Below are 15,296 nucleotides of genomic sequence, written 5' to 3' on the forward strand. Positions count from 1 at the left end.
ACAGCAAAATAATACTGTTTTCAAGCAGTATTGTGTTCCTGTTGGTGAGTAAGGTGGTGACCAGAGCTCCTGGGGGAATTGGGGATTGGGTCGGCAGCGCGCTTGCGATGCTTCTGGTGTTGCAGGCGTTATGTTCCTTCCTTAGAAGAATCTGAATCTTTTTCCTCTATTCCCCTCTCTACTTCAGAAAATTTTGATTCCCCATTTTCTTGGGAGGAATTCCAGTTGGTACTAAGGTCCCTTGAAGACTCCTCCCCTGGTGTTGATGGCAGACCATATTCCTTTTTTGTTGAAAGTGGTCCATCTACTAAAAAAATTGTCTTAGATGTTATTAATGCTAGTCAAATAATGACTGGAATTCCTCCTGAGGAATGGAAAACTCAAGTAATTTTGCCAATACTTAAACCGGGAAAACTCTCTACCGATCCCTGTGGATATTGCCCTATCACTCTTTCATTTAGGCTTGCCAAGATATTAGAACACCTAATTAAAAACAGACTAGAATGGCTAATGGAGAGCAGAGGCATTCTTTCAAAAAGTCTGTTTGGATTTCGCAAAGGCCTGGGAACAATGGATAGTCTCACGACCTTAGTTACTGATATCCAGATTGCCTTCTCCAGACGTGAGACCCTCATAGGATGATTCTTGGACATTTCTTCCGCGTACGATAATGTACTACTTCCGATACTCAGGCAAAAAATGCTCAATCTGAGTATTCCAGTGAGAATAGTAAATTACAGTTTTAATTATCTCTTGTCGCTCCCTCCTTATTTCTACGCGTAATCTGGATCTATCTCCTAGATTGATATGGACAGGACTCCCTCAAGGCTCCGTCCTCAGTCCTTTTCTGTATAGTAAAGACACACACGATTTAGATCTCTCTGTTCTTAGTTTCTGTGATATTCTTCAGTACGTGGATGATCTGACTTTATATACTCACTCAAAGGGGATCCTTATCAAACTGGTATGCATTCCTGGTCACTCAGGTATCAAAAGCAACGAAGATGTAGATTGTAGATTACTATGCGAAGGAAGCCACTATATATGGAATATTGTGTCAATATAGGGTTTACTTTTGGGCGTGGATTATACACGTCCATTAACCCGGCCCCTGGGAAAGTAGAGTCACCTTCTCTACTTTTCACTTGGGTAGGTCCTGTCTGGCGCGTCCACGTCGCGGGGGTGGGCATCTTACACTTCAGTAAGCCGGAGTGTGTAGATGGCGAAGTTCAGCAGGGACCCAGTACTGCGGGGTATAACGCAGAACCCCTACCCAGGGTTACGGGTGAAGACCTCAACGGTGGTAAATGTGGAGACAACAGTTGTCGGTACGGACTAACCAGCGGAGGAGGCAAGCCACAGGGGCGTAGTACCTGAATCCTGATGGAGGGCAGCGGTTACCATCAGTACCGAAGTGAAGCGAATGAACCATATGTTCTGATCCGATTCACTCTTGGATTACTATAGCCACTGAGGTTATAGTACCGCGATGTAGAAAGTAACGGGAACCTACTACATTATTTATCCCATGAGAGTTGCAATGATGAGTATGCGTAAAGACACTGTGAGACCGCCTGGCAACCCGCGTAGCGACCGGCGCCCTGAGTTTTCCGGGGCTGAGGGTGTGAAATGGGATACCGGCCATCAGGATGCGGGCAACCAGGCATCTTATGGAAAAAATGCTACTGGAAGAAGAATAAATGTCAACTTAAGAAAAAATCTTCGCATAGGTACATGGAATGTTCGGGGGCTTCTTGAAGATGGGAAGCTTCACATTCTGGAACAAGAACTTGAGCGATGCAAACTCACTATCGCAGGAATCAGCGAGACACACTGGAAAGATAGCGGCCACTTTGACTCAGAGAAACACACAATCTACTTCTCCGGCAACGACAAAAGTAGCTTTTCGGGTGTGGCTATTGCGATCCCTAAATCGTGGAAAAACTCGGTGCTTGGCTACCACCCTATTAATGATAGAATTATGTCCATTAAACTTAGCGCATCACCAACCCCACTCAACATTATTCAAGTCTATGCTCCTACAAGTTCTGCCAGAGATGAAGAAGTAGAAGACTTCTATTGTCAACTTGAGTCTTCTATAGCTAAAATTCCTAAAAGAGAGCTTTTACTCATCATTGGTGACTTTAACGCCAAGGTAGGAAACACCACAATGGATACAGGCATACGACATATTGTTGGGAACTATGGCCATGGTGTCCGTAACCCAAGGGGAGAGCGACTCATAGAGTTCGCTGCCGACAACAACATGACCATAACAAACACGATGTTCAAACACCATCCTAGACGCCTATATACCTGGACATCCCCCGACGGCAAGCACCGCAATCAGATAGATTACATATTGGTGAGAACCAGATGGAGAAGCTCAATAACCAATGCGCATACCTTGCCGGGTGCTGATTGTCATTCCGACCACCAACTGCTCATTGGAAATATACGACTGAAATTGCAGAGAGCAAGACAAATAAAAATGGCTAAAAGAATAGAGGTGAAAGATCCAAAGTTACTCGCAACCTCAATACAGAGCAGACATACCGCATGGAGAACAGGCATCGGAAATAATGACTGTAATTTCTTATGGACCTCGGCAAGGACGTATATTATGGAAGCGATTGCGGAGTCACAGCCGAAAACCGTCATACTAAAACGACAGCATTGGATGACGGAAGACACCTGGCATATGGTTGAAGAGCGCCGAAAACTTAAAGCCAGTGGTGCTAGTATTACTGAGTTGAATGCTAAGTCAGCTATCATACAAGCTGCTTGTCGACGTGACCGCAATAACCATCTGGGTAGGATATGTGATGAACTGGAACAGCACTCTAACAAATATCAGACCAAAGATCTGTATGATAAGGTGCGATACATAACACGCCAATTTAAGCCTAAGACGTGGGCTATTGAGGATTCCGCTGGGATGACGGTTACAGAGATAAAGGATATAGTGAATGTGTGGAAGGAGTATTGCCAATCACTATTTTCCAACAACTCGGCATCAAGCTTCACGTGCTTTTCCTACGATATACGTGACCGTGAACCCGACATAATGCGCGATGAAGTACGAGCAGCAATTAAACACCTAAAATGCAATAAAGCCATAGGTTGTGACGAAATCCCAGTCGAGGTCCTCAAAGTAATGGGAGAATCCGGAGTAGATGTCTTATACACCATCTGCAGTAAAATATGGGAGACCGGAATATGGCCCGACGACTGGTCGAAATCCATTTTTATTCCACTGCACAAAAAAGGGTCCACCAAGAAATGCAACAACTACCGACTCATATCCTTGATATCGCATGCAAGTAAGGTGATGCTCCACATAATAAATAGACGGCTGTTGGCCTACCTTTCAAGTCAAATCGCACCCGAGCAAGCCGGATTTGTTAAAGGAAGAGGCACTCGCGAACAAATTCTTATATTGCGTCAGATTATTGAGAAGGCCAGAGAATTCAATACAACCCTTTACATCTGCTTTGTGGACTTTCGCAAAGCATTTGATACGGTCATATGGACACACCTCTGGACAATACTTGCAGAAATGGGTGTACCGCATCATTTAATAGTTCTGTTGAGGAGGCTGTATGAAGATGGTACTGCAGCGGTAAAAGTGGATGATACCCTTTCAAGTAATTTTAAGACTGAGGCCGGTGTACGACAAGGATGCATCTTATCGCCATTACTCTTTAACACCTACACAGAGTACATTATGCGTATTGTCCTGGAAGATTGGAACAAAGGAATATCGGTTGGGGGACACGTGATAAATAACCTTAGATACGCTGACGACACTGCCCTTCTCGCACAGACTAGAGAAGACATTGAAAATCTTTTGACCCGTCTGGAAAATATCAGCCTCCAATTCGGACTTGCTATCAACCGAGACAAGACGAAGATGATGATAGTGGACCGGGCTGAACAAAGTGGAAGCAATGTACACAAAATAGCTAATTGCGAAGTGGTACAGAACTATATTTACCTCGGCTCCACTATATCAAGTACTGGAGGATGTGGCGACGAAATAAGGCGAAGGTGCGCCATGACCAGGTCTGCTGTGGAACGACTGGGAAAGATTTGGAGAGACAGAAGGATCACCAAGAAGACTAAAGTCAGGTTGATGAAATGCCTTGTGTTTCCAATCTTTCTCTATGGAGCCGAAACTTGGTCTCTGAAACTGCAGGATCGCCGTAAAATCGATGCATTAGAGATGTGGTGCTGGAGGCGCCTCCTAAAGATCCCGTGGACGGCGTTTCGCACCAACGTATCCATCCTCAGAGAACTTCGTATCAAAGACAGACTATCATCAACTGTACAACTACGAATACTGAAGTTCTTTGGGCACATCTCTAGAAATGAAAACTCGATGGAGAAACTAGTGGTGCAGGGCCAGGTGGAAGGCAAGAGAGCACGCGGTCGGACGCCAACCCGCTGGACAGACGTCATCATAAGAGCTACTGAGTCCACCATGGTCCAGTGTACTCGCGACGCCTCCAACAGAGGGAAATGGAAGCACATCGCCAGGAGAGCTACCCTCGAAAATATTATCAACCCACCAAACACCCCACTATGTACCTCGTCAGCGCAGCCACGACCACTCTGACAAGAGTGTGCGACTAAGAAGAAGATAGGGTTTACTGTTATGATCTCATGACCCTTTCCGAAACTCTCATGCTCTCAGACTGGGGTGAACAATGATCCCGTAGTAGCCTCATTAAAGGGAAGTACTATGCTAGCATCCAAGAAAGAGTTGTTCCGATACTATAGATGGCGTGTTAAACTGCTAATAACGAAAGCGTATCAGGAAAATTTATAAAATAAAATTATTGTCGACCCTACAAAATTTTGGGAATATACAAAAGACAAGAAAAGGAGCAGGAATCGTACTAAATCGTATGTATATGAAAATACAGAAGTCACCGGACAATTTGCTGCTGATGCTTTTGCTAGGTATTTTAGGTCTGTATTTCATGATCGAGAACCATATTTGAACACTTTTAAAGCCGCCCGGGCTGCGGACGCATTGTTTGACGCAAGATCTGTCTCAATACGCGTAGTGGATGTAAGGGACTTAAAAACTGCAGTAAGTTGCCTGAAACCAAAATCATCTAGTGGACCTGATGGCATTCCCGTATTTCTAGGTATAGATTGTATATCTGTCCTACAAAAGCCACTTCTATTCTTATACAATTTGTGTATCAAGCATTCGAGGTTTTCCGACTGCTGGAAACTGTCGAGAGTCACTCCGATTCCCAATGGTTCAGGTAACGATGTTTCCACATTTAGACCAATTGCGGTACAGACTGTATTTGCCAAGATATTTGAAACTATTCTTAACTGTCTCATTAGCCATCAAATATAGTGACCTATTGCACCATAGTCAGCATGATTTTCGTAAAGCGAGATCTACTATAGTGCGTTCAACGAGCCGAGATACCAAATGTAAACAAACCAAATGCGAGGTCATTCAACTATGCAGGGTTTTGTAACCTTTTTTTTACTTGCACAAAATTTTTAAATGTAAAATATATTTATATTTTGTAATTACTGAATTAAATATAATTAATTAAATATAATTATGTATTTAAGATTTGATACTTCTTGAATAATAATTATCGAAATATAAAAATCACCCGAGCGCTTCAGGACACGAAATGAAATAAAAATAAATAATACAAATTCAAAGGGCCGTACGCGGTCCGATTGTTTTCAAGGCCAGCTAAAATATCGTTCGACCTTGCAGAGAGACGTGCAGCAGATAGCAAACAAACAAGATAGAAAGAGATAGACTACGTTTTGTTTGTTCCGTCGTCGCTACGAAAAAATGATGGGCTTTGTTGACATTTGGTATCTCTTCTCGTTGAACAGACTATACTACAAACTTAATTGCACTTAGCGACTATGTATGTTCTCAACTTGATTTAAGGCCCCAAGTCGGCGCAGCGTATTTTGATTTCAGGAAGGCCTTCGACTTGGTTGACAATGATATTCTCTTGAATAAGATGGCTCTGATGGGTTTTACTCCTAAATTACTTGACTTTTTCAGTAAATATCTTAAGGATAGGTGTCAGTTTGTCAAAGTTGATGGCTTTGAATCATTTAGATTTTACACAAGGTCTGGTGTGAGTCAAGGCCTTAGGGCCTACGCTTTTCTTGATTATGATCAATGATCTCCCTGATGTTGTTCAAACTGCACAATGTCTTCTTTTTGCTGATGACGTGAAATTATACATGGGAATGAAACTGGGACTCAAAAAAGGAGGTTACTCAATTCGACCGTATACACATATATATATTTTTTTTTTTTTCAATGTATGTTCGGGGATAACTTCGTCGTTTATGAAAAGATTTTGATAATTCTTTTTTTTGTTGGAAAGGAGATATAATATCCCTAATAGGAGAGATAATATCCCTAATAGGAGAGATAATATCCCTAATAGGAGAGATAATATCCCTAGTATGGTACCATGATAAGGAAACCAGGATCAGATGATAGGATCCTAGAGAAATCGAGGGAAACTCTCGAAAATCCGCAATAACTTTTTACTAGGTGTACCGATTTTGATAAATTTTAATTTTATCGAGATCTGATAACTACTTTTTGAGTAATCTTTGATAACGCGTAGTTACTTAATTATTTTTTCGTCGATCTACGCTGTATTACTCGTCGGTGTAATTGAAGTCGGTTTTTTTTTTCGTTTGCGAGCAAACACAATTATTATAAACAGAATTCTGAATTTTGACTAGATATTTTATTTTGACATTGTTATATTGTAATTTCTACATATGAATTTTTTAAAAAAATTATTGATATTTATCTCAATTAAAATTATCCACTGCGTATATTTTTATTGGCATTATAAATTTTAATTATTGTATTTTGATAAGATTGTATATTTCTAATTCTACATTTATCATTATTTTCTTCATTTGTCATACCTGTGTTTTTACATTTTTTTTTATTTTTATTTATTATTTATTTATTTATTTAACACTTTATTGTACACCATACAAATAAAATAAGCAAGCAACATTAGCAATAATTTGTAGAAAAAAAAATGTACAAAAGACGGCCTTATTGCTTAAGAGCAATCTCTTCCAGGCAACCTTAGGGCAAAGGAGATGATATATTGACGGTGTAGGTGTAGAGTATAATTTTATAAAAAATAATAGAAAGCAACTCAATAAATAAACATACATACTAACATAGATAGTTTGTTTACATCCATACATACAAACACACACATACACACAGACACACATACATACACCCACATACACACAAAGTTCATACTAGATAACTAAGAAGTTTTTATTTATTTTGATTGACTTGTGTCTGGAACAAAGCTCTGTAAACTTGTATGTATGTTTGAAGAATCAGTATTAGTCAAGCCGTGGTTTTTTAAATATCGCGATACAAGCAAAGCCGTTACCTCAACTATATGTCGTCTAAGGTTGGGCCACTCGTGTACACCTGTATTTCTGCCCAAAATACGAATTAAAGACTCCTCTATTTGTGAATGTGGTTTAGGGGTTTAGGTTTGAGGGCAACGCCAGAACATATATTTTTTTCTTGTCCTAAATTACGATTCTCTTTGTATGATACTCTTCCCCCTGAGATTCCACGTCCTACTGACCTAAAGTCCTTATTAATTTGTGTTTTCGCCCCGTTTATAACTACTTTATGCACTTTCATTGAAACTAACAATATAAAACTATCACGGGATGGAGATATCTAACAAAAGTTAACTATTCCAAGTATATGTTTACAATTATATATTTATATATATTTGTGTGTTTTTGTCTTAGGCAAGTTAACTTTTCTTTCACGCAAACTTGTGCGGGAATTGGAACCGAACTTGTGCTCCTACTATAAGTCTAAATAAACCAAAGTTTAAATACTCTGATATTGCCAAATCTGCAAGGGAGTCATTTCAAGAATAATAATAATAACACTATATACAATCTTCTTTCTGAACTAAATGTCCCTCTTCCTACAAATGTTTCCTCTCCACTAAACTTTTACAACAACACCGAATAGATATTTCTCCTATCCAAATTTATTCATATTAATAACATTTTATAATTTTTATGTATGTGAGGCAAAGGCTATTTATTTAAATAAATAGTTATATTACATTACATAGTTAGATAAAATGTAGAGTAGAATTATGTTTAAACCCTGCCCTAGATGTACTCCCTGATAATTACTAAAATTTTTGTTACGTTTGTCTGCAGGTATCAAAACCCAAACAATTGTTTATTTTTTTGCATCAAAAACTAGTTTCCTCCGTAACATAATCAAATACTTGACACTGGCAGAATGTTGCACAACAGACAGTTGATAAATTAAAGACGAAGAAGAAGAAGATTTATTTTTCTACAGTTGCTTAAAAGTATTTTTTGCTGCTTTTCAAAAATAACAGTGTGCGCCAAAAAAATGGAGCCGGATGTTAGCCCTAAGAGAAACTACGACCAAGCCGGTGCGGTTGCTCCGGAAGAAAAAAAATTAACGTCAACCTCAGAGTTAGAAGACGGCACTAATTATTCAGTTGCCCCTGATTTACGTACTCGTACCGCAAAACGTAAGTACAAGTCGAACCATATTTGTGGGTTTATTGCGATAAATTACATATTAATGTAAATACAAGTTTTAATTGCACAAATATAACTAAAAATAAATCTCTGAGCCATTTTCCTCACGCTATTATTATTTTAAACGTCCGTAAGAACGTTTAATTTAAATAAAGTTTTAAATCAAATAAAATGATATAATATATCACATATTATATATTCCGCTTAGTAATCATCTTATATATATATATATATATATACATATATATAAGATGTGGCATCTCTAATATATATATATATATATATATAATATATATAAGATGAAGTTTGAATTTTTTAGAGTAAATTAATAATTGCAAATTTATCAATATTTATTTAGCAAATTAATTTTTTAGTTTATTAGGCATATCTAAGCTTAAATTTTATTTTCTATAGTCTTGTGTATATACGTATATGTCTTTTACACTCGCTATGCTACACATAAACACTATATGCAATATACACTATGGCTAACTATTATTAAGTGGAGAGTATTATATACTCTTTCGCCAAGACAAATTATAATAAACACAAAAAATTTAAGTGTATTAAATTCTTATGAAATATGTGATGTAAAATAGATAAACAGAGTAAGTGGTTGTCCCTTTAAAATATAACATATACTTAGCTAAAATATATTTTATTTACTACTAGATGACCCGTTGAACTTCGTATCACCTACATTTATTTGTGAAAAATAAGGAGAAAAGACAGTCAGTTACTTTAAATTCTATTAATTTGTACACTTCTTTATCAGTTTAACCATAACGTTACCCAATATATGTAATTATTTACAACACTAATAAGAATTTTATTAGTCTGGTAATTATTTACATTTTTATTTTAATAATCGCGTTTTTACTTTTTTTCAGAAATAGAACGCTGTTCAAAAGTTTTTCTGGCCAAAGACTTCATAATTAGTGTTGTCTCCATAGCACTTGTTATAATCGGAATTATATTTTTAACTCGGCCACGTGTGGTATGTATATATAATATTAAATAAACATATTTTTTTTGACTTTCCTTCCTGCTATAATGTTCAACTTGAAACATTGATTTGACTGCTCTGTTAGTGCAAATTGCAATGAGCTTGTTCCAGTGTTGTTATTATTAATTATTACCTCGCTATGTCACTAATATTTATATCTGAATATTAGTTATACATTGGCTCTTACTTGAAATTTTGCATTAATATCCACTTTTTATGAATGAATACGTTTATACATATTTGCTAATGTAGTTAATAATTTTTTTTTTATCATTTTAGTCTATCAGCTCAAGAGAGAAAATAGTAGATTATACAGATTGCACCATATTAAGTTTTGATCTTAAAGAAACTAAAACATGCAAAGAATCCCAGTTTGATTATAATGCGCCTTGTATATGTCTCTCTTTTTTTAATGTTACTGAAGAGCTGGAGGGAAACCTTGAAATTTATTACGAACTGGAGACGTTTGATCAGTCAAGAAATGATTATGTAAAGTCGAGGTAAATAAAGATAATTATGTTTAATAAAATAATAAACTTTCTAGAAATTAATCAAATGTTATTCACAATAGGTATAGAAACAAGTAAATCAGAAATTAACACAAGGTGTCACCTTTAATCATACGAGCTTCGAGCAGGGTCTTAAAATAATCACGAATTGTTACAAGGAGGGGAAGGGGTCTATTTGAGATATCACATGTATTTATTTACGCGATTTCCCAAGCCTAAAACACCTTACAACCTTGATATCTGTTTGGAAATTTGTGTCACGATTCTTAATTTACCAAAATGTAATTAAAAAATCAAAAATATCATTACCAGACCTGATCAACTTCAGATAACCTTTTTAAATTGCAAGGTCACTTCAATTACGATAAGAGTTTTAACTAGTTTTATTTTTTATTTATTTTTTTATTGTAAGGAAAAGTATATTTAATTCATAACAGAAACAATATTAATATTTCCTTATATATATTAGTGTAGTACAAAAAGGTTTAAAATTTCTGTTTGGGATTTACAAACTCATAAATAAGGAAAAAATCTTTGTTTACCTTTTAAGTTCATTATTCATTTCATCACTCATTACCATCACTGACTAATCAAAAAAATTAAAAAAACTACTAAATGCATTCAGTAGAGGTTTAGTACAGCACATTATTTTATTGTATAGTATGTGTATTATGAAGAGTATATAGACTATTAATAATGAATAAAAATGGTCTGTATTCATATATTTCAACAAAATATAAATTACATGCTATGGTAGTTCAAATAGGGATAATTTTTTTTTACCTTTATTTGATTTGATTACTAATCTTTTGTTTGAGAAAAATTTAATTCATAATCTAAGATTATCTTCAAATTTTTACTGTTATATTTCTAGTTATTTTAATGCGAACCACAGTCTTTATTAATATATTATTAATATATACCTTCATAGATAATACATTAGTTTACAGTAGTGACAATACAATATACAGGTGGCGTTACTATATTTATTTTGATACATAATAACAGTTAGTATATAATAGTTTTTTTATTTTTTATTTTAGAGATGATAATCAGTTGAAGGGAGAATTGGCCATTATCCCGTCTGAAAACTGTGAACCATATAGATATGATACTGTTTTAAGGGAACAAAAACCCATATATCCTTGTGGCGCTATTGCTGACTCAATGTTTAATGGTATTTACACACTTTGTCATTCATCAACATTATTTTTTTTAAATTAATATACTCGTATTATAAGCAAATAATACAAATTGAAAATTTACCTAAGTAAGAAAATTTTCCTTAAATGTTTTTTAAAAAACATGTGCTATGTTTGAAAATGTAGATGTACCTGTGTATATGTATATACATATTTTATACATCTTTATTGTACTACATACAAATGTAATGGATGATGGATGGTTGGCAAGAGTGAAATTATCTTTAATAGAGATTACTTACTTTGAGCTTATGATGTATAGAAGTCCAAGGCCTTAAATAATCCACACAAACCACATACGCACAACACACACATACACACGCACGTACACACGAACACACGCGCAAACACGCACACACGCGCAAACACGCACACGCGCACACACGCACACACACACACGCACACACACGCACACACACACGCGCACACACTCACATACATACATACATACATACATACAAGCACACAACACAATAATAAATATCCAGAACGAAAAATATTACCTGATTCACATATACATATCTATATGGCATATCGAATATAGGAGAAAAAGATATATAAAAATTATTTCTTACAGACACATTCGAATTGATAAATATTTCAAAAGATGAAGATGTGCCTTTCATTGCTCACGGATTACTAACGGAGGCTGATAAACTCAGATACCGCAACCCAAAAAGAACTATAGGTGAATAAAATGTATGGCTATATTTGTAGTAAAGTAGTTTTAGATGTAATTTTTTTATAAAACATATTTTTCAATTAGAATACATATCTTAAAAACTAATATCATGATTGCTTGGTTCCTATTGCATTATTAATCTATTGTTTTATTATATTGTGGTGTTTATATAACTTATTTGTAATATTATTATTTTTTAATAGACTTCCAGAATTTCACAAAGCCAAAAAGCTGGAGTAAATCAATTTGGGAGTTAGATACAACGAATCCAGAAAATAATGGAGTGCAGGTTATTATTTTTCTTTTCTATGACTACAAATGGATATACAGTGTAAAATCTATACAAATGAGAAATTGTAATCGTCCTATGTGTACAAAAGATAAATTTAGAAAAACAGGATTATGTCGATTTTTTAGAGGAGACTCAGATTTTTTTTTTATTAAAATAAGTCTCTTTGTTAATATTGTGCGATGTGAATAATTATAAACTCGCAAACGAAAAAAAAAACGACTTCAATTTACATATCAGCAAGTAATAGATATAACGTAGGTGCTCGAAAAAAATTGAGAACTGACTATAATAATTGCACTATTACAGAACGAAAGGTTTATTGGTTGGATGAAAACCGAATTGAAACGCAAACCATACGCCCGAGTGGACCAAAATCAGACGGTCTTCGCAAAAGGTCTATTAGTGGGAGAATATCGGTTGAGAATTGGTTACAGTAAGTTTTTTCATCTCAAAAATTGTAATACATACATTTTTTTAAATTGAAATCAATGACACTAATGTCCCTCTAAATTGTCCATATCTTTTTGGAAATTACTCCTTAAAAAGCGATATAAGGCGTGCGGTATGAAAAAATAAGGGTAGTGAAACCGAGTGAAATGATGAAAAAGCAGTGACGATTGAGAGTGATTCTTAACAGTGCTTTTAGCTGTAGCAAATTATAAGTATAATAGTATACCAGCATTTACTGTACAGATACGAATAGCAAGCGTCCTTATTTTTGATTTTCATTTTGTTATTTATTTTTTTATTTAAGAGATTTATTGTTTTAGTTAATTCTAATTTGATTTATTAAATAGTATATTTTTGTTGTTAATTACCACGTTAATAAATAGTACCTAAACTCTAGACGCATGTCGGACCTGACACACACTTGATTAACACATACATTTTCAACCATAAGTCAATTTTAACGTGTAATATTTTTTTCAGACTACCCTCCGGCTCTGTACAGAGGTCGACGGACGTTTATCATATCCGCTTCAGTACTCACTTCGACTATAACTTTCTCTGTGGTTGGAATAGCATTGCTACTCTTTGGTTTAATCTTGCTTGCTAAAACTGTAGCCATTTTTATGATCAATAATTACGTGAAGAATAAAGGCAAGTATTTCTTGTCTTTAGTAATTATAAAATTTATTTATTTCACTCTTTATTGCATATTTTCAATTACATTAGAAGAAAATAATAATATTGAAACTTTAATAATTTTGGTTTTAATGGTAGTCCAAATATTGGGTTGGTTTGTTATTCGCAGAAGCTTCAGGTTTGTTAAGCTACATGTATATCGTACTGGACACACCCAATGAAAATATTCAATCTAATTATTGATTATATGGTACTTTGATTATATTATGTAATATATTTACTTTTTTTTTTCATAAATTAGTTAAAGGAAAATTTCAAAAATTTAATTTTTATTCCGATTTGCGGTTTTAAAAGTTTATTGTTTATTTTTCTTTTTTTTTACAGAAAACGAGAGGCCAGCCAGTGGTGAAAACTTAACGAACAATCGATAATTTAAAATGTCAAAAGAAGCTTGTAACAACTTCAATAATGAGTGATATTTTATCAGAAGCGTTATTATCGTTACTAAAGGAAAGTTGTACTTTATTAGTATTAGTATCAGTATATTCAAAAATTATAACACTGATACTCTTATCTCTATACTAGTTATTTATAAACTTCTCCAATTCTAGCAAGACACACAGTTGGGTTGTGCTTCAAATAGAATACCTAGGATTGTTGTTATAAATATCTGTGACGTCATAACGCGATACGGCTATCCTTGCTTAAAATAATTCAAGAGCAATGACGTCATGTAATTCGAATTTCCGCTATAGAGAAGACAAGCGTTATATAACTTTGCAAATAATAAATGTTAGACGAGGGATGGAGGCATGGTCGTCAGCTTTTGAATGAATCTCGGCATAAAGCTTAATATTTCTTGGATCTCGATCTCGAAACCATCACCATTTTATCACAAGATATTAAGACTTCCGTGCGATTTAAAATCATCAACAGGAAGACGATACGGGATGTTAAAACGTAGTGTGGTATACATATTTATAAGTTTTGTAAGAATTTTTACTCTGACATTAGTTTTTTATTTTTTATTTTAAAATATTAATAGTGCTTTAAGCTCTTTACGATCTGATTTGTCAAAGTTCATAAATATTCTTTGTATGTAATAATGAATGTAATGAATACGTATTTTTTATTTTATTTTTTTATTATTTTTGTATACAAGTAACTTTTACTGCATTTAACATAGTTATACATTTTTAATAAATATTTAATAAATCACGATTCATGATTCAGCCTGTAATATCCCACTGCTGGGCATAGGCCTCCATGTAGAAGGAGGATTTTTATGAATAACAAATATAAACTATAAAATATTTCAAAGAATATTCCTTTTCTGGTGATAGTTTACGGCTCAAAGCCACAAGCCAAAGATAAACCATACCAAATGTATCAATTATACTGATCGAGAGTAAATAGTGAAAAGTATTTTAGAAAATAATAAATATTAATAAAGAAATTTACATTTGTATTTAAATGTAGTTATAAAGCAATTTCACAGTCAATATATTTAGGATGCCTCTGCTGCTATACTACGAAAACCTGTGTTACGGCAAGCAGTGTCAATCTCCCAAATAACGACAATACGTTAGCTACTTGAACAACAAATAATATATGTAATTATACAAATGAGTATGTTATGTGCTTTTTTTAGAATGTAATATTTAATCTAATATAATGTTTTGTTAAAAATTAAATAAAACAAAAATGTGTTTAAAATATTTAACGTTTTAATCATTATAATATACTCATACTATAGTTTAGATTACCTACTTTAATATACGCTTGATTTGTTTTACTTTACTACTATAGTCCGGCCGCTGAATACGAAGAATTTCGTACACCGACCCCTCATCTTTTGTCTTTGTCGCTCGCGTATAAACATATTGCCGTTGCGCTCACACAGGTGCAG

The 15,296-nt window shown here is 34.7% G+C and overlaps 1 protein-coding gene across 1 annotated transcript; it reads left to right on the plus strand.

The window, feature by feature from the left end:
• Positions 1–8,277: 8,277 nt before the first annotated feature.
• LOC123663646 (cell cycle control protein 50A-like) lies at positions 8,278–14,847 on the plus strand. Its single transcript, XM_045598314.1, has 9 exons — positions 8,278–8,600; positions 9,501–9,607; positions 9,896–10,116; positions 11,169–11,302; positions 11,905–12,015; positions 12,213–12,475; positions 12,608–12,734; positions 13,232–13,402; positions 13,772–14,847. The coding sequence occupies exons 1-9, from the start codon at positions 8,456–8,458 to the stop codon at positions 13,816–13,818; spliced, it is 1,326 nt and encodes a 441-aa protein (XP_045454270.1). The 5' UTR covers positions 8,278–8,455; the 3' UTR covers positions 13,819–14,847.
• The last annotated feature ends 449 nt before the right edge of the window (positions 14,848–15,296 follow it).

Source organism: Melitaea cinxia, chromosome 20 (genome assembly GCF_905220565.1).
Source record: "Melitaea cinxia chromosome 20, ilMelCinx1.1, whole genome shotgun sequence".
In the NCBI taxonomy this organism is placed as follows: Eukaryota; Metazoa; Arthropoda; class Insecta; order Lepidoptera; family Nymphalidae; genus Melitaea; species Melitaea cinxia.

Bases quoted from the DNA above. Each gene is read 5' to 3' on its own strand.
- LOC123663646 (XM_045598314.1), top strand. From the start codon at position 8,456: ATGGAGCCGGATGTTAGCCCTAAGAGAAACTACGACCAAGCCGGTGCG. The intron at 12,735-13,231 runs GTAAGTTTTTTC...TATTTTTTTCAG, and splicing joins TCGGTTGAGAATTGGTTACA to ACTACCCTCCGGCTCTGTAC. The intron at 13,403-13,771 runs GCAAGTATTTCT...TTTTTTTTACAG, and splicing joins TAATTACGTGAAGAATAAAG to AAAACGAGAGGCCAGCCAGT.